The following is a 23,466-nucleotide window of genomic DNA, read 5'->3' on the forward strand; positions in this document are numbered from 1 at the left end:
AGTCAATAAAAATTTTGCTTCCCTTATTTTTCTGTTTCTAGTATATTCTGGAAAATAATACTTGTCCTTTTTTCCTCAGCTGAATATTGTGTTGATATTGGGGAGGATTTCTACTTTTCCTTTCTTGAGCAAACACACAGGTTGAGGAAACAGTAGATAGAATAAGAAAACTTATTAGTTATTATTATAAGAACTAATAACAAAGTAATATCAAATTATGATTATGTTATTTAAAAAGAAGTGGGGCAAGCAGCTTTGGCTGATCTTGTCAGAGTCCAGAGGAGCAGGATAATACAAATACAAACTGGACTGACAGGGTGGCCAGGTAAACTCTTGGCAAGATGAAGTCTTGCTGCTACTGCTTCTGGCCTCTGTTTGCCCTGATCCTGATAACAAAAATCTTGAACCCAGTCTGATTAGGTGTGGTGCAATTGTTGAGCTTAATAGGAGCTGTAGTATGTGTCATCTCATAGGTTGGCATGCCCTTGCAACAAAAGAGGTAAAAAGCTATTTCAGAGTGTGGTTTGGAAACATGGCTAATATTTATCTGACTGATCTTTTGCAACAGTCCTTCTATGTTTTATCTCTTTCCTCAACACTTTGAGTGACATGAGGGTGTCACACTTGGCTTTGAAAAACATGATTTTTATGCACTTTTTTCCTATGCAGTGAGATTTCTGGGAGAGGTGTGCCTTGAAAAATCATAGCAGAGGGCAAGGAAGGAAAACAATAGATGGTTACATTCACAGTGTAAGTCTGTAAGTCTCCTTTAGACAGTATTCTCTTTCTTTGCATTACTTGCATTGTATTATCTGATTAGCAGTCTCTTTTACTCAAATATTTCTGTTATTCTTTTTATTCAAATAAGAATTAAAATAATCATAGAAAGATGGCAAATAATATTCAACTAAGCAGGAATTAAAAGAGTACTGTGCCAGTTCTCATGACATAGTCTACCGCAGAGACACCTGAATCATAAAAAATTGTCTTACATGCCATGTCAAAACTTAGACTGAACCATGAGTTTGGGAAGTTACCAATATATTTTTATAAAATATCAGTATTGCCTTGTTGACATTGACTTAGATTAATGAGTTTCTGAGAATTCTAGGGCGTTAAAATAGATATAATGAAATATTAAAGAAAAACTATTTAACTGTTGAAAAAAGTCTGCCCTGGATTTCATGCACTGTATGGTAATGTTGCAATTAATAAATTCAGAATACCAGCCATATGCATCTTCAGATGAATCTATAGGGAATTCCATGCCCAGTGGGTGTTTTCTAGGAGAAAAAATGTAAGACAGTGAAATGTTTTCCTTTAACAGCCTTAGGTGAAAATGTACAGAGACACAGAAGAAGACATCCCAGCTGTAGGCATGAAATGAAATGACCCTGTACTGAGGCCTGCATGGAGCCCACGTGCCACAGGTTGAACTCTGCCTCCTGCCTCATCCCACTGGCCCAAAGACATGGCTCATGGCCCTTACCAGCTTTCTGCCCTCTGTGACCCTGCCACCTCAGCGCTGGGGGAGCCAGGGCTGATGGAAGGCCCAGACAATTAAAAAATTTCTTTTAAAAACCAGCTACATTAAAACTCCACAGTTAAAGCACTCAAAAATTCCCAAGATGAGATTTTCCCTGCCAAGCCTGGCTTATTCTATCTGATCTTCACTAACATCCCAGTCTCTAACGTTCAGACTTCTCTTTTTCTATTTGAAAAAAATGATTATATAATTTTACAACCAATACATTGTTCACAGTGTTATCTAATAAGCTTCCTTTGCAGTCCTTTTGCTTCCTTTAAAAGTGTCTGCTGATTAGTAAAAGATGTAATTGTTTTTATTTTTAAATAGCTAAGCTTTCTAGATCAGCTACAAAGAATTCTCAACTTCAGACTATATTAATTCAGAGCCTAGCAGTCTGTGACAGTGTGTTGTAATCTTCGCTGCAGTGTTGTTCTTCCCTCTCTGCTGGGGCTCTTCTCCTTTCTCTGCAGCACAGTCCTTTCTATCTTCTCAGGGGCTCCTCCTGGGCTCTTGACCCACCCCTATTTATCTCAGTTACCTTCACGAGCTACAGCTGCTGCCCAACTAAGGACCCTGCAGCTGCAGCTCGTTTGGGGCAACTCAGACACACACAGATCTTACAATACAACATATATTCAGGCCCCCACAACAGTGTATTGCAAGGAAAGCAGCATTGAGCAGTCTACTTCAACTACAGGGCTACCAAGTTCTTCCTTTTTTTTCCTAATTTTTTAACTTTAATGTTATTGAGCATCCTGAAATAAGATGAAATTTCTAGTAGGTTCCACTTATGATCTTGTTTGATCTTATTTCTGTTGAGGAAAACAGTTGAGACAATTAATCAATCCTGGTGTATAAAGCACAGACCAAACTCCTTCTGAAAGCAGGAGTTTGTGATTAGCAGCTGAAAAAATCTGTAAATTATGTCTGTCATAGAATTCCTTGCTTTCGTAGTGGGAACTATGGTACTCACAGAATGGATGAGTAGATGGCGCTGTAATATATTTTATTCAAATAGGTGTAGTGGCAACATTTTACATGTGAAGTGTAGAAGCTACAGGTGCCTGGAGGAATGTTGGTCAAGTTGACAATAATACTCTAGACATGGGATCCTTTTTAAAAGCAAGTTCCTTGCTTTCAGTATTGATGGTCTTAAAGTGCTTTCATCCACTTTAACTGATCCTTTTTTCCAGATAGTAATTATGACTGATGTGTTTTAAGCAAGGACTGCAGATATGTCTGTTGTTGCTATGAAAATGTAAGTGAACTGGGTCACTGCTGCAATGTGCTGCAATGTGAGTCTTCATTTACTAAATGTTTTAGATTCCAGAGGATTTACTTCTGTTTCTGCTCAAATCTATCATAATAGTAAGATGAAATATTTATACTGGAGTTAGTTTGGTTAGACCATCATTTTGTTTGGCAGATTGGGTCACTGTTAGGGGAGTTAACAATTTGTGAGCTGCAAACTCGTTTGGGCTTTTGATACACTGTTCATTGTGGGCACCCCGATATTGGCACACATGGGCTAATACTGTAGCAATGACACAAAGCAGCTGGAAAGCACATTCTCCTCAACCAGCCAGGGTGAAATATCAGACTTTGGTCCTGAACTGAAAAAATGTGCTGCAGGACTCAAGAAGGCAAAAACCAGTATCACAAGAAACAATTTTCCATCAGTAACTCTTGGTACTTTGAGACAGCTTTTCCGAATATCTGAACTTCTCACTGTGGTTGCCTGTACATCCATCTCATAGTCTCACTTTTTTCATTTAAGTCTTTTGCTGACACAAATTCCTGGGAATCCTCTGAGGTTAAATGACAGCAGTCCTTTTTGACATCTAAAAAGGGGCTCAAAGAGTTTGAGATAACGACCGATTTCATTGGAATGTGCTTTGAATTAACAGCTTTTCTTGCTATTTAGCTATTGATTGGCAGACCCCTGTTCTTGCTTGGGAGCAGTTTGATAGCAGCAATGGAAATGTGACTGGGCTGGCAGATGGCCCGGGCATCGCTGCTGTCTGTACAGCTGTGCTGGACAGGCTAGAACTCCAGTGGGAACTCGAATTGAAGGGACTGTGCCCTGTAGATGAATCCATTCAAGAGCAGGGCGTCCTAAAACACCTGTGGCCATGGCCAAGTCCCCAGCAGAACATATCTCTAAGCATCTATGGCAGTGATTGTATAAGGGATTGTAGCCGATGCTGAAGCAGGTACACTTTGAAGCATCTGTGGCTGTGGATGGTGCACATCAGCTTGTGAATGCACAGTTTATATCGTCTGATACCTGAAATTAAATTTGAAGTAATTACAAAGATGGTACTTTTTCCTGTGCTTTATAGACATAATCTAGAAATGAAATGCCAACAGGGAATAATGTAACTTTCACAGTTTGAATTTCTCTGATAGCACAAATTACCAGATGATGTTTCTTTTTCAACTCTTTAAATTACTGCTTGAAATAAATAATGCATTTAGGCACTTAAGCCTTGATTTATAAAACTTCTGGTTACTTTCATGTGGGTTCAGTGCATCATTTGCTTAGTAAAATAGAACTTTGATCTCATGAGTAATAAATGGAATTGAAGATGTGAAAAAACTGTAATATTCTCAGAATGGTTGAATAGATTGCACTGCAATATATTTTATTCAAATAGATGTAGTGGCAACATTTTACATGTGAAGTGCAGAAGCTACAGGTGCCTGGAGGAATGTCAGTCAGGTTGACAAAAATACTCTGGACACAGGATCCTTTTAAGACCTATGTGTTTGTGTCAGGCACTTCCAGGGTATTCACACTGTTATTCTTGCTAGGTGATTTTTTAAATTGTTAAATAAACTAGTGCCAAGGTACTACTTCTAAGGTGTAATTAATTTGTGGGAAAGGGGTGAATATTATTTTTTATTGCTTCCTCTTCTGTAATAACAGGGAGGCCAAACAAACAGAACAGAGGGCAAATCATTTTAGGTACCATATAAACATGATGAAAGCACAGCTAACAACTGAAAGATTTACAACAGAAATTAGAACTAAGAGATAGCAGGGTAATAAAAATTTCAGGATAACAGTGTGCAAAGGTTAGGATTAGTGCATTTAGTGATAGGTATGCTGGATTCCTAAGCACCTTTTTGTTGAAATCCAGTGTTAAACCAGAATATGAAGATGGGCAGTGTAATGGGGGGTGGAATTTGCATGGGCTTTCCTAAAGGTTGTATGAGAGAACATGGAGAAATTATTGAGCTGATCTGGCAAGCAGCTTAGATCTGCACAGCTGGCAGACACTTCCAAATAGGTGATCTCATTCCTCATTTTACATACAGGGAGTGTGTACAGAGCATCCCACATCCACATTTCTGTACTGTAGACATCTTATTGTGGGAGCAAATAGCTCACTGGAAAATACTGACCATTAATTATCCATCCTCTTTTGATGATGGTTTGCAATGTGTACAAACTCTGAGCTGTTGGAACTATGGAAGTAGCCTGATAGTGATATGATACAAGCATTCTGCTTCATAGCCATAGCAAACATGAATAAGAAAAGTGATTTTTTTCCTTGATCATATTTCTTATTATCAGAAAGTATTCTATTCACCGCTAAATTTAAATTATATATTTTTGAATAAGGATTGGATGATCACCTAATGTTTCGGAAAATTATCTCAAGAAGAACTCTTAGTGGTTTTGTTTTATTTACAAAGTTAAGGCACACTTAAAAGAATATTGTGCCAATATTAGAGTAGTGCCGGCATTTTGACTTCTTCTCAAATTATTACTAATTTTTTGCTCCCAGGAGGTAAAAGTCTTAATATTTTTAAGCAAAGAATCAATCCTCATTCCTATTTCTGGCAATGAAGGTAGGAATGAAGAAAATAACACAACCAGAGAGAAAAAGTTAAATTCAGCTCATTATGATTCTTTCCCACCTCTTCTACTGTTTTTTCCATCCATATTTGGAACACCTAGAAAATATTGCAAGAATTTCGAGGCAAAAATGTCTCTGCTAAGCCAAATTACCAATAACAGCATCGTTATTATATACTTTTCTACTTCAAAGCAATGTCAGTTCATACTGCATATGCCCCCAATATTCAAAAATAGAGCAACATTGGAATCATTAAAGTAACACTAGGAAATCTTTTAGTGTATTTTGCAATACTTTTCCCTTTCATCCTTAACTGCTGTGAGTTGTAGCCATCCTGAGAAAGAAAGACTCTGTTAGGCATAAATACTATGATTATAATAAGACTGATTCCCTTTAAGGAAAGATGAGACAATACTAATTCAGGCTGTTCCTGATCCTGTGATGTCCAGTCACAAATGACAAGAACATTTTTCTTGATCTTTTACAAATCTCATTTTTGTAGTGCACAAATTGATTTTTCATTGGGGAACCATTCATTTCAGAGTACTGGTTGAACTTGGAGTGAAATAATTGTCTAAAGTAGTCTGCATTCAGGAGCACTACCATGCTGTCCAGTAATGGAAAATAGAAGATATTTAACATTAGAGATTCAGTTTTACATTCTGGATTTTTGCTCAGCATTAATGGAAAGGCATTCCCATGCTCTTGGCATTCCTGTGAGTATGCTTACTCATACTGTATTCTGTAACTCATGCCTGAGCTGTGTCCATTGGTGTTGAATGCAAACTGCTTTTTTGGCACCACCTTACTTAGCTCCTGGATATCTCTGCTTTGAGGCAAGAATTCATCTATGAAAGCCCACAGTAGTACCACAGATCCCTTTCAGCCTCATTATGGCCTTTAGAACAGGGTGGTGTGCCTTGCTGTCGGGACAGTGGTTCTGTCCCAAGTGATTTCCAAGAAAAGAACTTGAAATCTTGGTACATAAGTAGATCCACGTGATCTTCTAATGCGAGGCAGTCACTGAAATGTTCGATGCACTCCTTAACCAGCCTTTGTAGACAAGATGCTTCCTTTTCCCTGTAGAAAGTCTTGCAATGTTAGCACAACTGGGTCAATTCACATGGATCCTACCTTTGTTATTCAGCAAAACAGTGAGACTCTACTTCCCACCATACCCTCATGCTTAGTAGCTGTTATGCTACAAAAATATATCTAAACCTTCCAAATTCCATTTATGAATTTGGGTCACCACTGTCATTGAATACTCTGTGTTAATGAATTCCATAACTGAATTGCTTGCTGTGTAAAAATGTACCTCCTTCTTCTTTTAAAATCTTCCACAGCATTTAATTGGGAGTGTGTTGCTTTTTGAGTTGCAAAAAATAGTGACTCTCTCGCTGCACACAGTACAGCACCTCTGTCAGATCATTTCACGTGGCCAAGTAGAAGACCTCTAATGTTTTCTATTTTCCTGATGTGGATAGACTTCCATATTTTTCTATATGTAAACTTCAGGGCTGGCAGGAAACATTAACAATTTTAACCCCTTAATAATTTTCCTCAGCCTAGTCCCACAAAGAGTGATTACCTGTAGCTCTCTGGCTTGTGGTAGCTCCTGTTGTAAAAATAGCCAAACCACATAATATTTTCTCTAGTGGTTTGCTAACATTTTTACTGTAATAGATGAATCCCAAATAATTCCATTGATGTCAGTGGTGCTACTTCTTGGAGGCATTATTGAGATTGAAAACATCATAATGATGCCATGAAGAGCATCCTGTCCGAGGCAGGTTTTGTTGAAGATCTAATTTTATAAAAAACAAAAAATAAAAATATATATTAATATGCTTTAAATTTGATGATTAAAGATTTGAGATAACATTTTCAGTTAACACTGTGCAGAAAAATTCAAGAGACATCACTGGGGCAGGGCATACTTACACTTTTTGTCGCTCCTCTGGTCTTTCCCATCACGTATCTGTGAACATTTATGTGTAACATCCTTAATATGCATCGCTAAGGCTGCTGACATAATGAATTGTATTTTTCTGAGCTCTTTCCCCCTTCTTATTCTTTCTTCATTCTTCTTTTCAGTTTGTTATTTCTTATTATTTCCCCTTCCTTTTCTGTTTTATTGAATTGCCTTTGTCTCCACACATGTATTTTACCTTTCTTTCTGCATTTATCTCCCCATCCCACTGAGGGGTGGGGAGTGAGTGTGGTGTTTGGTTACCTGTTGGGTTGAACACTGTCAGTCCTTTTTGTAAACTGCAGGAGGCAGAGATAGCAGCAGATCTGACCAGAGCATGTTAAACCAAATTTGTTGTAAGTATCCACAGTATTAGTTAAATAGTCATTGGTCAGAGTGTTGATATATTTGCTCTCTGAGTTGGGCTGCGTGAGCACCACGTTTGCTGCTGTGCTGTGTCAACTCTGGGGGCTGGGTTAAGGTCATTCCTTGTACTGGGTAACACTGGTTTAGGAGACTGAAGATGCTGTCAGTGACTTTGAGCTGGTGTTTGTGCTCCTCATCTCTGTGCACAGGGAGCCATCTGTTGGAAACTATTAATAAATACATCTTCTACCTTGTGAATTTGGAAGATTTTGAATGTCCTTGGGAGAATGCCGTTGGGGTTTATTCCTTGTTGTGTTTTTTTTTTTTTTAATAAATTTAAAAATACCCAAGGGAGCTTGACTATCACAGAGGCCAATGGGAATCCCAGTCCACTGCTTCTCAAACCTGCTTCTCTGGAAAGCCAGGGAGGACATGATGATGAAAAGCTCTTCCCTTTGGGAAAACGTCCCAGCCCAGACTGAAGGAAGCACTGTGGAGACCTCCTCTATGTGTGAGCCGTATGGGGAGCACACTGATTCTGAGGAGTCAATACTGTGAAGTGGCAGGACATGCATGGGAATTGAAAGCAAGGCACTGATGTAAGAACAAACCCTGTTCTGTTCTGACACCAGTCGATGCACACGAGCCCTTTAGGTGCCTATAATCCTTTCCACAAAGATACTTGTCTGACTGTCTATCATGCATGCAGGAGTAACTTAATGCCTCAGTGAAATGCCAGAAGAAAAAAGAAAACCTTAGAAAACAGAGAATACATTTTTTATTATTATTTTTGTTAGATGAAATGGCATAAAGTGCAAATAAATCAACATAAAAATTCAGGGAAAGAAATTGCAGCCCAGGCGTTTACCATCAAAATTAGCTGGAGGATTAAATTTGCTTTGGAAGACCAAAACAATGAGATGTGAATTCTTTGCTCTTGGTTAAGCACTTTCTTCAAGAGTTTGATGGCTTTTTCCCTGTGGAAGAGAAACACAAAACATGGAGACCTACTGAAAATTGTCAATGCAGACAACTGTGCTTTCTTCCTAGTGTTCCTTTAGCATGCCCTGAGTTGGGCAGTGCCTAAAGAAAAGCAAACTTGACAAATTCTGTCCTGTGGGGTCAATTCTAGTTATGTTCCCCTGTTGCTGAGGAGTTTCTGCCTTTACTGAACTTGGTGAGTGGCACAGTACTTCTCCTTTCCTGCCGGGAGCACCACTCACTGGAAGAGCTCATTTGCAGAGCAAGGGCCAGAGGAATGCTTGGCAGAATGCAGGATGCATGCACTGCTGCTTTGTCACCTCTTGGCTGCAGTGGGAGCAGGCTACAGAGGCAACATAGTGAGTGGACAGAGTAAGCAGGAGTTGGTTTTTCCCAAGTTTGTTCACTTTCTTTCTTTTTGGTAACATGATGAGACCCTTGCAATCAAGGAGAGTGAAGGCTGTACCCCACTTGGTTTTATCTTGAAAATCAAATTAATCATGAGTTTACCGTATAACTTCTGAATTCTTCGTTTGTCCTCTGCTGGAAGTTTGAAAGTTTGTGGGTTCTGATATGAGTAGTAAGGGTACATCAGAGCTCCAGGGTCATTGGAATGAGTAAGTCCCAAAGAATGGCCAAATTCATGAGCAGCAACGAGGAACAAATTGATATCTGCAAAATAGAAGCACATAAATGGATGATAAAGTTATGAAATACAATTGAATTACAATTGACTTTTTAGAAGTGATCTACAATTGACTTTTTCAATTTCAATTAATTGAAAGTGCAGGAGAATTTGTATATTTCAATCCACCTTGAAATGAAACCCCAGGCTTTCGATCCATTTTTGCTGAGCTTTCTTTTATTACTGTAATATTTTATAAAAAATCTACTGATTTCTTGCATATGCATCTAGAGACTTTGAGTCTCTTTTGGACTCAGCTTTTGAGCGACCACATTCCTAGAAGCGAGTCAATTTACCTGTTCACAATTTATGTAGGAATCAAGGGCTCACAGTCCTTGTTTCGCCTGCAAAAAGTGCTTTAAATGATGGACAGAACAGGCATTATGAAGGTGTTCATAGTAATGAAGCCCTAATAGTTATGATGGTAGTTGAAAAGGATAGAAATGTTGTTACTGAAGTAGCACTGAAGGATGAAGAGGAATTGAAAGTATTTCCTGTGGCTGTGTTCTTCCAACATGTACAATATTTGCCTTTCCCTTTCATCTACACCTGTGAGATTTACCTTGATTGACATCTGACCATTTTTCATCATCATCAAAATGAGCATCTCCTCTACGCCTTTTTCCAGGTAGAAATGCATGAGCCAGTACTCTACCTCTTCCATCGAAAGGAGATCCATCACCATGCTCTGCATTTGAAATAAATCAATGTCATCAGATGAGATCTGTTGTCATATTTAACTTCAGCAAGTAGAAGCATGCTGGTAGTTTGTACTCGTTTTGCTGGTTGCCAATCCTTAAAATAATCTTACAATGGCAGCAAGGTTGTGAAAATGAGAAGTGAGGCTTAGGGAAACACTCTCCAAATTCCTGACTTAAGTTCAAATCTTGTATTTGATAGTTTGGTCTGCTGCATGTTTCAGGAAGAGCTGAATATTTTTTCCCTGAGCTTTTGTCAGAAGTGTGATCCTGAGGCTGAAATCAGGGATGATTTCAGAATAAATACCTAATGCTTGGTAATATCTGAATGTGTTTGATATTGAAAAGTGCTGGACAATATTAGTTTTAGACAATCTCACCTGCCCTTATTTTGGTGTGGATGGTGATTTTTGATAGTTAACCATGTTTCTGTAGAGATGAAGTCATTTATACCTTGCCTTGAGGTCTGGTCTGTTATCTACTTCTGTCACAGTGCAGGTGGAATATTGCTGTTTCCTACTTCAAGTGCAAGGCCTAGATCAGAGATGAACCATCTTGGAAAAATTTCCTCTCCCTCACAGTGAGTCTGACTTTAGTGAGTCTCTCAGGAGTAGTTGGGAAATGAGGTGCCATCCTGTGTCCTTTCTCCCAGACCATGTGGATAGCCCTTAGGGCACAACTAATGCAGGCAGTAGAGACCTAATTCTAGTGTGTGACATGGAATTAAAACCCATTCCAGCTTGAAGGATCAGTTCTGACTTTGACTAGGACATCAGATCACCTACTAATGGCACCCTAATGTTCTTGCCATCAGTGACACACAGGCTCTGGACATTTTGGTGCTCATGTGCTTGCAGGCCGCGTGCCTGATCTGCACTACTGAGTTAATGGATCTTTTTTGATTATTGTCAATGGATCTAGAGAGGAAGCCAGACAAGCTTAAAGTGGGCATTCAGTCAGTCTAAGCTGTCAGTTTACATGCCAGGCACACGTTCAAGGCAGAGCTATGTCTATAGACTACTCCAGACCCCTCCAGATCAGAGATGGATTTCTGAAGTGACTTCTGTTCACCCCACTTACCACGCTTTGGCTGCTGCACCTTGGTGCAATCTTGGGGTGCAACATACCATTCCTTCTAGAAACAAATCTACCTGAAGAGACTTTCTGTGACCAAACATAATGCACCCCAGCTGCCAACGTGTGTTTATTCTGGGAACCAGGCTTGGTCTAGGCCTGAGTAAACCTGCCTTAAGCTGCTTGAATGCAGCCTATGGAGGCTGGATTTTCCGAAGCTGCTAATTTGCTCTACAGAGCTCTTCTCTGTAGTTTGCACATTTTATCAAGGCAAAAACACCTTGAACATCAAAGCTTAAGTGTCATATTCTGGAGCCAAATTCTCCCTTCATTTCACAGCTGTGACTCTGAAAGGATTTTTATGACTCTCCTACAGGCGTAAAATTGAAGAATGGCATAGAAAGTTGGTGGCATGATATAAAGTGGACAGAATCTGTGGAAACTTTGATTTAATTCCCAACTGTTTGTTCTTTCTTAAAGCTATGGCTATAAAAATACATGCTTTCAGTAACATATGGAGCATTGCATGTTAAAAAGGACAGGTATTCTCACCACGACGTGCAAATCTAATCTCAATGTCCGCACGGCCTGTGTCAACTTTTCGGAATTGCAGTGGAGTCACATCGCTCCATACCATCAAGGCCCTTCTAATTGCATCTTCCACTTTCCGTCTGGGTAGGTCTTGTGTATAACTGAGAATCCTGTCAGGAAAGAAAAGCAGGTTAATTTTATTCAGGCTGTGAGGGAAACCTACCTAGTCAAATGTAGAGCAATCCCCTTCCTCAGAAAACCTGAAACATCACTTACTTGTAAGTTAAATGCGTCTTTTTCCATCTTGGAGTTCCAGGAAATGTTTGGTATTCTGCTACATCAGGCATACCACATCTGGGCATTGTCATTATTCCTTCTGTTTCTTTGTCTAGTTTGCCAGTTACAGTCAGGTGGAAAAACTTCTGCATTTCTTTAATCCTTTCTTCTATGCTCATGTTTTGTGTTTTTGACAAAATTGGAAAGAATTTATCAAGATATCTCTGGAAGAAGTGAGGGAAAATAAAGATTAATACGTATATCTGTGATATTTTGGCAATTGCATTTTACATTTGTTTGAATAGTTTCTTCATCCTGCATCATTCATGTCTGGTTTTAGTTGTGTCTTTCCATTTCAGTGTACCAAATTCTGCTCTCTCAGTAATAGAGATCAGCATATATAAGAGGAATTGTAACAACAATGAGATACTATAAGTAAGACATCCTGTCAAGTGACTACAATTTACCGAGCATTCAAATCTACAGCCTTCTAAAACACTACACATAAAATTTTGGACTTATTTGTAAAATGCTTCTCTTTATTTACCAGTTGGAACTTTGTCTCCTTTTAAAGTTAGCCTTAAGAGGTTTAAGCTAGTCAGCAAGTTTAAACTGTTTTATATCACGTCTGCAAAAACTGCAAAAATAATACAAGCAGGTAGGAAAGGAATGTAGAAATTGAATCAAAATCAGATTACTCATAATGCAGTATTGTTTCCCCCCCCATGTACCATACCTTTACTTTCTCAAGGTCTATGGTGCTCCATGGTTGTGGTCTTTGTTGTAGTGGAAAAGCAGGAGTCTCAGGCAGGAAGATGAGAGCACAAAGCAGGAGGTAGTGCATGGTGCCCATCTTGATGAGGAGCCTTGCTGCAGCAGAAAGAGTTTGACTTTCTGTCTCCCAAGACCAGAGCTGAAACCCTTATATAGATCCTGATAGTGCCAATCAGCAATTACACATGTGAGTCGCTTTTAAAATTCTGGTCATGAATTTGCGTCATCAGTTCTCTTGAATATGCTTTCAATGAATTTCAGAGCTGACTTGCTTGCTATGTAAAAACACATCCTTCTTCTTTGCAAATCTTCCGCAATGTTTTATTGGGGTTGTGTTGTTTTTTGAGTTGCAAGAAATAGAGACTCTCTCACTGCCCACAGGACAGCAGCTCTGTCAGATCATTGCATGTCACCATGTAGAAGACCTCTAATGTTTTCTGTTTCCCTGATGTGGATAGACTTCCATATTTTTCTATATACCAGAGCAGCCTGCTGCTTCTCTCTATGATTTTTGTTTTATTGTCTGTAAACTTTAGGGCTGGCAGAAAACAGTAACGATTTTCACCCCTTAATATTTTCTCTAGTCCTTTATTAACATTTTTACTCTAGTAGATGAATCCCAAGTAATTCCATTGGTGTCAGTGGAGCTACTTCATACTGTCATTGCTGAAACTGAAAACATCATAATGATGCCATAAAGAGCATCTTGTTTGAGGCAGGTTTTGTTGAGGATCTAATTTTATAAAGACAAAATGGAAAAGACATCTTCAAATGCTTTAAATTTGAAGATTAAAGATTAGGGATTAAATTTGCAGTTTACACTGTGAAGAATAAATCAAGAGGACATCACTGGGGCAAGGCATACTTGCACTTTTGCATCTCATCAGCTCTTTCCCATCACATATCTTGGACTTTTTATGTGTGACAGCTTTGATAAGCACTGGTAAGGCTGCTGATATCATTAATTTTACTTTTCCGAGATCTTATTCCCTTGTTAATATCAGGTAGAGCAGGTATTGATTTTGCCCTCTCAAAATATCAGTCTGTGTTGATGGAGTGGACTCAGGGTACCTAAGTGACTGGGTAAGTCCCCATAATAGCATTTCTAGATAGTGCAGGAGTAGAGCTTATCCTTTAAATGTTCATAGTCAAAGGACCTGTGAGAAATGTTAACACATTTGAGAATTCATTTGCCGCTTGTTGTACTATCTGAACAGCAAGCATGAATTTAAAGATCATTTTATTAAAAAAAAACAGTAGTAAAAGCAAGTAAAAATTCAAATCCCCAACAAACTAAATGCTGTGGTTTGCCATTTCTTCTTTGGTGTGGAAAAGGAGGGAAAGTTGCTATTTGAGTAGCATTAGGTGCCTAGAGGTGTATTAGAGAGAGCATGTTAAAACTGACACAGAATGCAGTGGGATAAAGGGAAGAAGGAAGAGGCAGGGGCAAGTTTGCCAAATTGCTGTTGTCTCTGATTTCCCCCAGCTTGTTTGTGTGGCAGTTCCTGCCCATCTGTGTGCTTGCAGAGAAGGCACACACTTTACAACAGGCTGCAAAGCCAGTGCAGTTTGCCGAGCTGTGCCACTAGGCGGAGGCAAATGCTGCACAGTTCCCACCTGCTCAGCAGGGTGAGGTGTGCCGATGGCAGCGCTTTTCCCCAAAGGAGAGATCCCTTATGGGGATGGAAAGGCAATGTGAGCTCAACAGGAAGTAAAATGCTGCCGGCAGCCTCATCAGTGGCTGTCTTTGAGGACAAAATTCCTGACTTCTGTTTTATTTCACTTGCTGTGGTGATGCTAACTTGGTGCTGCTGCCTCTCTTGAGATGGATTCTTCAAGACACAAGGGTGCCTCACTGCCCCCTGTGCTGGCCCTACTGCAGGCCAGTCACCTCATGTGGTGGCAGGAAGCTGTCTCCCAGATGTGTGCCATTGTCAGGACAGTATTCCTAGGACTGCATTTCTGGGTTCTATTGCATTTGTCTCCGTTCGTAAGGATGTTAATTGTACACTAGGAAACAAACGTGCTAAATTCAGTCTAGCATTTCTTCTCCTAGCTTCATTTGATAACAGTGCCTCCTCCAGCACTGTCCATGAATTATTCTATGTGGCCTTAGGAGTGGTTTTTTTCTGCAGAGTCTTTGATAAAGCCTGTCTTCTATGGCTGTTTTCTCTTTATGAAACTTTAGCAAGTGACTTGAGCTTGATAAAGGGCATGGTGTGTCTCTGTTTTGTGCTTTGTTCCCTGTGGGGACTTTGGCCGAGGGAACAAAGGGTATTTTCTGTCAAACTGCGTCTTTCTAGGACAGTGCAGATCAATCCATTTGGATGGAGCATGCACATAGCCCAGAGAGCGCTTCTTCATAGCCTTTAATACAGATTGGATCTGACCCTCCATTCTGGGGCTTCAAATTTTTTCTCACACCTGAAGACAGCTTTGTCCTCAGTATAATATCCACATTTAGCATCAGCTACTTCATCTTTGAGCTTTGTGTGGAAAAAATGGCTGGTAACTGATAGGAAGATTTTCAAACTAACGTTGATATCGCACTGATGCTTTGGTTGTTGCTCAGCAGCCTTTACATTGAGTGAGGACTCTTCAACTTGACACAGCAGCCCAGCAGTGAGGAAGCTGGGGGGTATAAGAAGCTGGAACAGGACACAGCTGGGAGCCAAACTGGCCAGAGGGATATTCCATACCACAGGATGTCATATTCAGTGTATAAACTAGAGGGAAAGCTGGACAGAGGTTTCTGCTTGGGCACCATCTGGGCATTGGTCTGTGGGTGGTGACCAACTCTATTGTGCATCATTTGCTTTGTATATTCCTATTCCTATTTCTCTCCTTCTTCTTCTTCTTCTTCTTCTTCTTCTTCTTCTTCTTCTTCTTCTTCTTCTTCTTCTTCTTCTTCTTCTTCTTCTTCTTCTTCTTCTTCTTCTTCTTCTTTGTCTTCGTCTTCATCCTCGTCTTCATCTTCCTGCTCTTCTTCTTCCTCTTCTTCCTTGTCTTTTCTTTAACTTTCTTTTGCTTTCTTCTTTTTGTATTTATTATTTATTGTTATTTCCGCTTCCTTTCCTGTCTTATTGAGTTGTCTTTGTCTCTACCCCTTTATTTTACCTTTTTTCTGCATTTCTCTCCCTATCCCACTGAGGGGTGCATAGTGAGTGTGGTGTTTGGTTACCTGTTGGGTTGGACAGTGTCAGTCCTTTTTGGATCACACAACATGAGGCAGGAAAGGTTGAGATAAAAATAGATCTGACCAGAGCATGTTAAACCATACTTTTTGAAAGTATCCACTGCATTAGTTAAATAGTCACTGGTCAGAGTGGTGATATATTTGCCCTCAGAGGAGTTTTGTGTTCTGCGAGTTGCGCTGTGTGAGCACCACGTTTGCTGCTGTGCTGTGTCAACTCTGGGGGCTGGGTTAAGGTCATTCCTTGTACTGGGTAACACTGGTTTAGGAGACTGAAGATGCTGTCAGTGACTTTGAGCTGGTGTTTGTGCTCCTCATCTCTGTGCACAGGGAGCCATCTGTTGGAAACTATTAATAAATACATCTTCTACCTTGTGAATTTGGAAGATTTTGAATGTCCTTGGGAGAATGCCGTTGGGGTTTATTCCTTGTTGTGTTTTTTTTTTTTTAATAAATTTAAAAATACCCAAGGGAGCTTGACTATCACAGAGGCCAATGGGAATCCCAGTCCACTGCTTCTCAAACCTGCTTCTCTGGAAAGCCAGGGAGGACATGATGATGAAAAGCTCTTCCCTTTGGGAAAATGTCCCAGCCCAGACTGAAGGAAGCACTGTGGAGACCTCCTCTATGTGTGAGCCGTATGGGGAGCACACTGATTCTGAGGAGTCAATACTGTGAAGTGGCAGGACATGCATGGGAATTGAAAGCAAGGCACTGATGTAAGAACAAACCCTGTTCTGTTCTGACACCAGTCGATGCACACGAGCCCTTTAGGTGCCTATAATCCTTTCCACAAAGATACTTGTCTGACTGTCTATCATGCATGCAGGAGTAACTTAATGCCTCAGTGAAATGCCAGAAGAAAAAAGAAAACCTTAGAAAACAGAGAATACATTTTTTATTATTATTTTTGTTAGATGAAATGGCATAAAGTGCAAATAAATCAACATAAAAATTCAGGGAAAGAAATTGCAGCCCAGGCGTTTACCATCAAAATTAGCTGGAGGATTAAATTTGCTTTGGAAGACCAAAACAATGAGATGTGAATTCTTTGCTCTTGGTTAAGCACTTTCTTCAAGAGTTTGATGGCTTTTTCCCTGTGGAAGAGAAACACAAAACATGGAGACCTACTGAAAATTGTCAATGCAGACAACTGTGCTTTCTTCCTAGTGTTCCTTTAGCATGCCCTGAGTTGGGCAGTGCCTAAAGAAAAGCAAACCTGACAAATTCTGTCCTGTGGGGTCAATTCTAGTTATGTTCCCCTGTTGCTGAGGAGTTTCTGCCTTTACTGAACTTGGTGAGTGGCACAGTACTTCTCCTTTCCTGCCGGGAGCACCACTCACTGGAAGAGCTCATTTGCAGAGCAAGGGCCAGAGGAATGCTTGGCAGAATTCAGTAGTGTGGGAGGACAGAGCAGCAGGCCATGCACTGCTGCTTTGTCACCTCTTGGCTGCAGTGGGAGCAGGCTACAGAGGCAACATAGTGAGTGGACAGAGTAAGCAGGAGTTGGTTTTTCCCAAGTTTGTTCACTTTCTTTCTTTTTGGTAACATGATGAGACCCTTGCAATCAAGGAGAGTGAAGGCTGTACCCCACTTGGTTTTATCTTGAAAATCAAATTAATCATGAGTTTACCGTATAACTTCTGAATTCCTCTCCTGTCATCTGCCGGGAGTCTGAAGGTTTGTGGGTTCTGATATGAGTAGAGAGGGTACATCAGAGCTCCACGGACATTGGAGTGAGCCAGTCCCAAAGAATGGCCAAATTCATGAGCAGCAACGAGGAACAAATTGACATCTGCAAAATAGAAGCACATAAATGGATATTAAATGTATGGCATTTCTTTTTGAAATACAATTAATTGAAAGTGCAGGAGAATTTGTATATTTCAATCCACCTTGAAATGAAACCCCAGGCTTTCGATCCATTTTTGCTGAGCTTTCTTTTATTACTGTAATATTTTATAAAAAATCTACTGATTTCTTGCATATGCATCTAGAGACCCTGAGTCTCTTTTGTATCTCTTTTCTGCTTTTGGTTGACCACATTCCTAGAAGGAAGTCAATTTACCTGTTCACAATTTATGTAGGAATCAAGGGCTCACAGTCCTTGTTTCGCCTGCAAAAAGTGCTTTAAATGATGGACAGAACAGGCATTATGTAGGTGTTCATAGTAATGAAGCCCTAGTAGTTATGATGGTAGCTGAAAAGGATAGAAATGTTGTTACTGAAGTAGCACTGAAGGACAAAGAGGAATGGAAAGCAGTTCCTGTGATGGTGTTCACAGGGGTTTTAGGATGAGGGAAGAGACAAGAATGTTGACTGCATGTTTCAGTAGGCTTGATTTATTATTTTATTATATATATATTCATTAAAACTCTACTGAAAGAATAGAAAAAGGGATTTCATCAGAAGGCTAGTTAAGAAGAGAAAAGGAATGGTAACAAAGGCTTGCAATTGACTGAGACAGTCCGGACCGCTGGACTGTGATTGGCCATTAATTAGAAACAACCACATGAGACCGATCACAGGTCCACCTGTTGCATTCCACAGCAGCAGATAATCATTGTTTACATTTTGTTCCTGAGGCCTCTCAGATTCTCAGGAGAAAAAAAATCCTAAGAAAAGGATTTTTCATAAAACATGTCTGTGACAAGTTCCTGTGGCTGTGTTCTTCCAACATGTACAATATTTGCCTTTGACCTTTCATCTACCCATGTGAGATTTACCTTGATTGACATCTGACCATTTTTCATCATCATCAAAATGAGCATCTCCACCAATCCCTTCTCCAGGTGCGAAGGCATGGGCCAGCGTGCCACCTCTTCCATCGAAAGGAGATCCATCTCCATGCTCTGCATTTGAAATAAATCAATGTCATCAGATGAGATCAGTTGTCATATTTAACTTCAACAAGTAGAAGCATGCTGGTAGTTTGTACTCGTTTTGCTGGTTGCCAATCCTTAAAATAATCTTACAATGGCAGCAAGGTTGTGAAAATGAGAAGTGAGGCTTAGGGAAGCACTCTCCAAATTCCTGACTTAAGTTCAAATCTTGTATTTGATAGTTTGGTCTGCTGCATGTTTCAGGAAGAGCTGAATATTTTTTCCCTGAGCTTTTGTCAGAAGTGTGATCCTGAGGCCGCAATCAGGGATGACTACAGAATAAATACTTAATCCTTGACAACAATTTTGTTAATATCTGAATGTGTTTGATATTGAAAAGTGCTGGACAATATTAGTTCCAGACATTCTCACTTAGACTGATTTAAGTGTGGATGGTGATTTTGGATAGATAACCATGTTTCTGTAGAGATGAAGTAATTTATACCTTGCCTTGAGGTCTGGTCTGTTATCTACTTCTGTCACAGTGCAGGTGGAATATTGCTGTTTCCTACTTCAAGTGCAAGGCCTAGATCAGAGATGAACCATCTTGGAAAAATTTCCTCTCCCTCACAGTGAGTCTGACTTTAGTGAGTCTCTCAGGAGTAGTTGGGAAATGAGGTGCCATCCTGTGTCCTTTCTCCCAGACCATGTGGATGGCCCTTAGGGCACGACTAGCAAAGGCAGTAGAGACTTAATTCTAGTGTGTGACATGGAATTAAAACCCATTCCAGCTTGAAGGATCATTTCTGCCTTTGACTGGGACATCAGATCACCTACTAATGGCACCCTAATGTTCTTGCCATCAGTGACACACAGGCTCTGGACATTTTGGTGCTCATGTGCTTGCAGGCCGCGTGCCTGATCTGCACTACTGAGTCAATGGAGCTCTAGTGATTATTGTTAGTGGATCTTGAGAACAAGCCAGACAAGCTTAAAGTAGGCATTCAGTCAGTCTAAGCTGTCAGTTTACATGCCAGGCACACGTTCAAGGTACATCCATAGACTGCTCCAGATCAGAGATGGATTTCTGAAGTGACCTCTGTTCACCCCACTTACCACGCTTTGGCTGCTGCACCTTGGTGCAATCTTGGGGTGCAACATACCATTCCTTCTGGAAACAAATCTACCTGAAGAGACTTTCTGTGGCCAAACATAATGCACCCCAGCTGCCAACGTGTGTTTATTCTGGGAACCAGGCTTGGTCTAGGCCTGAGTAAACCTGCCTTAAGCTGCTTGAATGCAGCCTACGGAGGCTGGATTTTCCGAAGCTGCTAATTTGCTCTACAGAGCTCTTCTCTGTAGTTTGCACATTTTATCAAGGCAAAAACACCTTGAACATCAAAGCTTAAGTGTCATATTCTGGAGCCAAATTCTCCCTTCATTTCACAGCTGTGACTCTGAAAGGATTTTTATGACTCTCCTACAGGCGTAAAATTGAAGAATGGCATAGAAAGTTGGTGGCATGATATAAAGTGGACAGAATCTGTGGAAACTTTGATTTAATTCCCAACTGTTTGTTCTTTCTTAAAGCTATGGCTATAAAAATACATGCTTTCAGTAACATATGGAGCATTGCATGTTAAAAAGGACAGGTATTCTCACCACGACGTGCAAATCTAATCTCAATGTCCGCACGGCCTGTGTCAACTTTTCGGAATTGCAGTGGAGTCACATCGCTCCATACCATCAAGGCCCTTCTAATTGCATCTTCCACTTTCCGTCTGGGTAGGTCTTGTGTATAACTGAGAATCCTGTCAGGAAAGAAAAGCAGGTTAATTTTATTCAGGCTGTGAGGGAAACCTACCTAGTCAAATGTAGAGCAATCCCCTTCCTCAGAAAACCTGAAACATCACTTACTTGTAAGTTAAATGCGTCTTTTTCCATCTTGGAGTTCCAGGAAATGTTTGGTATTCTGCTACATCAGGCATACCACATCTGGGCATTGTCATTATTCCTTCTGTTTCTTTGTCTAGTTTGCCAGTTACAGTCAGGTGGAAAAACTTCTGCATTTCTTTAATCCTTTCTTCTATGCTCATGTTTTGTGTTTTTGACAAAATTGGAAAGAATTTATCAAGATATCTCTGGAAGAAGTGAGGGAAAATAAAGATTAATACGTATATCTGTGATATTTTGGCAATTGCATTTTACATTTGTTTGAATAGTTTCTTCATCCTGCATCATTCATGTCTGGTTTTAGTTGTGTCTTTCCATTTCAGTGTACCAAATTCTGCTCTCTCAGTAATAGAGATCAGCATATATAAGAGGAATTGTAACAACAATGAGATACTATAAGTAAGACATCCTGTCAAGTGACTACAATTTACCGAGCATTCAAATCTACAGCCTTCTAAAACACTACACATAAAATTTTGGACTTATTTGTAAAATGCTTCTCTTTATTTACCAGTTGGAACTTTGTCTCCTTTTAAAGTTAGCCTTAAGAGGTTTAAGCTAGTCAGCAAGTTTAAACTGTTTTATATCACGTCTGCAAAAACTGCAAAAATAATACAAGCAGGTAGGAAAGGAATGTAGAAATTGAATCAAAATCAGATTACTCATAATGCAGTATTGTTTCCCCCCCCATGTACCATACCTTTACTTTCTCAAGGTCTATGGTGCTCCATGGTTGTGGTCTTTGTTGTAGTGGAAAAGCAGGAGTCTCAGGCAGGAAGATGAGAGCACAAAGCAGGAGGTAGTGCATGGTGCCCATCTTGATGAGGAGCCTTGCTGCAGCAGAAAGAGTTTGACTTTCTGTCTCCCAAGACCAGAGCTGAAACCCTTATATAGATCCTGATAGTGCCAATCAGCAATTACACATGTGAGTCACTTTTTGGTTCTGTTAGTGTAATGTCATCAATGCTTTAAGAAGTAAATGAAATCACCTTAAACAAATCTTTCCTGTAACTTCCCTGTTGATGTCACGTCACAGCTAGCAGCCAGCTTTGTCTCTCTCTTTTCATGTTATTCCAGTAGTGAAACCACAGGGTCATAGGGAAATTCACTTTCTGTAACTTTATCGGTACAGTTACTGTGTAATCACTTCAGACTGTGCTTTTCCCATGTTCCTTATACACAAAGGCATTTTGCAAGAGCCCTTTGGCTGCCTGCCTGTATCAGTCCGTGTTGGGGCAGAGAGGAGATGGGTGCAAGCAGTGTCTCACTGAAACCACTGACGTTATAGCACTGCCCGTTCAGTAAACTTGCAGAGCTTCCTGCAGTTCAGGAGACAGCTCTTTAAAAGCACCCTGTATAACTGGGAGGACATCAGGTGCCTTTGTCCCTTTCCTTCCAAACTGGATGCCCTATCAGAAGAATCTCTTCACATTTGAGAACTTCTTAGAGAATATTGCTTGCAAAAGTAGGTGAAACCTCTCAGGGGTAAGAGAGGAGCTTTCCCTAAGCAATATGGAGCTATATTAGACCTCCTGCTGTACCAGTGCAACATGAGAAAGCTGCATGAAGCACTGACACAGCAGGGCAGCTGTAACCTCCCTGTCCCTCTGATACCAACACTGGTCCCAGCTTTGCTCTGCTAAATTCCACTGGATAGCTTTGGGGCCAGGAAACACCATATACAGACTGACTTATGATTTTTATCTCAGGGTGTGCAGTTTTGTGACCCTATTACCTCTAATCTGAAAGGAAATGTGCATAAATAGGAAAAGAAGGTTAATATTTCTCACACTCGGGGAGCTCTTTATGGCTATAGCTTAATGTGTATGGAAGTGTTTGTGGGTTATTAGCTTGTATCCTATGTACTTCTGACTGATGAGCAGAAAGAATTTCATTTCAGAGAAAGATGATCTATACCTCACACAGCTGAACTATGCAGGAGAGGACTGCAGTACACAGCAATGTCTGAAACAGCTGCTAAAGGAATGACACTGTCACCTATTATTGAAAACAGCGTAGTTACTGATATGTGATCATTTCTGTGTGTTTTTGTACCTTACAGCAAATCAATCCATGTCCAAATGTTTAGGCTTGATTAAAAAAATCTAAACATTTTATTGCTAGGAGTAGGTTCACCTCCTTCTTCCTCAACAGCTGCCTTTATGTATGACTGTGTTAATAAAGTTGTCTCTGGACCAGGTTCTGGGTTGCAGGAGTTGAGGATGTGTTTAAAACACTTTGAACTCCATGACTCCAGTGTGTGGGATTGGTTATTTCCTCATAGACACAAGAGGAATCTGAGGGCTTGAGAGCTGATAGACTGTTGAGCAACTTACATATATCTTTGACTGGGATATAAGCAAGACTAAAAAGGAGGGTTTAAACACAAGAGCCTGATGGAAAAGGACAAGCTTTATGCTGTATTTAATTTTCTGCTGGAAGCTTGCTGTCTAGTATTTTTTTTCTCAAAAAAGTGAGAAGATTTTGAAGAACTTTAGGCTTCAATGGAAATGGAAATTCAAAATGAAAATCAAAAAGGAACAGCTTCTGTTCCTTTAGATTTAGTTGTGTGAATTTTGCAGACTTTATTGCTTTGTCTTGGTCTTGAATAGTAAAAAATATTATGGGTAAGGAAAAATAATTTCCTGCACAAATATCATAGTCGTGTGACTTGTATTCAGCAGAGAATCTGTCTGTGTTGGAGTGTATGACCTGTGTAAACAAAGGTCAAGGAGATCCAAAGTAAC

At 40.0% G+C, this 23,466-nt stretch overlaps 2 protein-coding genes across 3 annotated transcripts; both read right to left on the reverse strand.

Annotated features, from left to right (window-relative positions):
- Positions 1-8,493: 8,493 nt before the first annotated feature.
- LOC102063358 (matrilysin) lies at positions 8,494-14,213 on the reverse strand. Of its 2 annotated transcripts, XM_005482630.3 has the most exons (6): positions 12,714-14,213; positions 11,978-12,201; positions 11,723-11,871; positions 9,961-10,086; positions 9,224-9,385; positions 8,494-8,709 (listed from the first exon to the last, which is right to left on the reverse strand). In XM_005482630.3, exons 1-6 carry the CDS (start codon positions 12,828-12,830, stop codon positions 8,687-8,689), a joined length of 801 nt encoding a protein of 266 aa, XP_005482687.2. In that variant the 5' UTR covers positions 12,831-14,213; the 3' UTR covers positions 8,494-8,686. The 2 variants fall into 2 exon arrangements, with proteins under 2 accessions (XP_005482687.2, XP_074391261.1); XM_074535160.1 differs by lacking the exon at positions 9,961-10,086.
- A 2,612-nt stretch (positions 14,214-16,825) lies between these two features.
- MMP7 (matrix metallopeptidase 7) lies at positions 16,826-21,781 on the reverse strand. Its single transcript, XM_074535161.1, has 6 exons — positions 21,420-21,781; positions 20,684-20,907; positions 20,429-20,577; positions 18,671-18,796; positions 17,578-17,739; positions 16,826-17,041 (listed from the first exon to the last, which is right to left on the reverse strand). Exons 1-6 carry the CDS (start codon positions 21,534-21,536, stop codon positions 17,019-17,021), a joined length of 801 nt encoding a protein of 266 aa, XP_074391262.1. The 5' UTR covers positions 21,537-21,781; the 3' UTR covers positions 16,826-17,018.
- Positions 21,782-23,466: the final 1,685 nt, after the last annotated feature.

This window comes from Zonotrichia albicollis, chromosome 2, assembly GCF_047830755.1.
Source record: "Zonotrichia albicollis isolate bZonAlb1 chromosome 2, bZonAlb1.hap1, whole genome shotgun sequence".
NCBI lineage: Eukaryota > Metazoa > Chordata > Aves > Passeriformes > Passerellidae > Zonotrichia > Zonotrichia albicollis.

Coding starts and splice junctions, on each gene's coding strand:
- LOC102063358 (XM_005482630.3), bottom strand. CDS start 12,830: ATGGGCACCATGCACTACCTCCTGCTTTGTGCTCTCATCTTCCTGCCT. Junction 11,872..11,977: donor AAGACGCATTTAACTTACAA/GTAAGTGATGTT, acceptor CTTTCCTGACAG/GATTCTCAGTTATACACAAG. Junction 8,710..9,223: donor AAGAATTCAGAAGTTATACG/GTAAACTCATGA, acceptor TCTCTTCCACAG/GGAAAAAGCCATCAAACTCT.
- MMP7 (XM_074535161.1), bottom strand. CDS start 21,536: ATGGGCACCATGCACTACCTCCTGCTTTGTGCTCTCATCTTCCTGCCT. Junction 18,797..20,428: donor GATTAGATTTGCACGTCGTG/GTGAGAATACCT, acceptor TTTCAAATGCAG/AGCATGGAGATGGATCTCCT. Junction 17,740..18,670: donor ATGGTCAGATGTCAATCAAG/GTAAATCTCACA, acceptor TCTATTTTGCAG/ATGTCAATTTGTTCCTCGTT.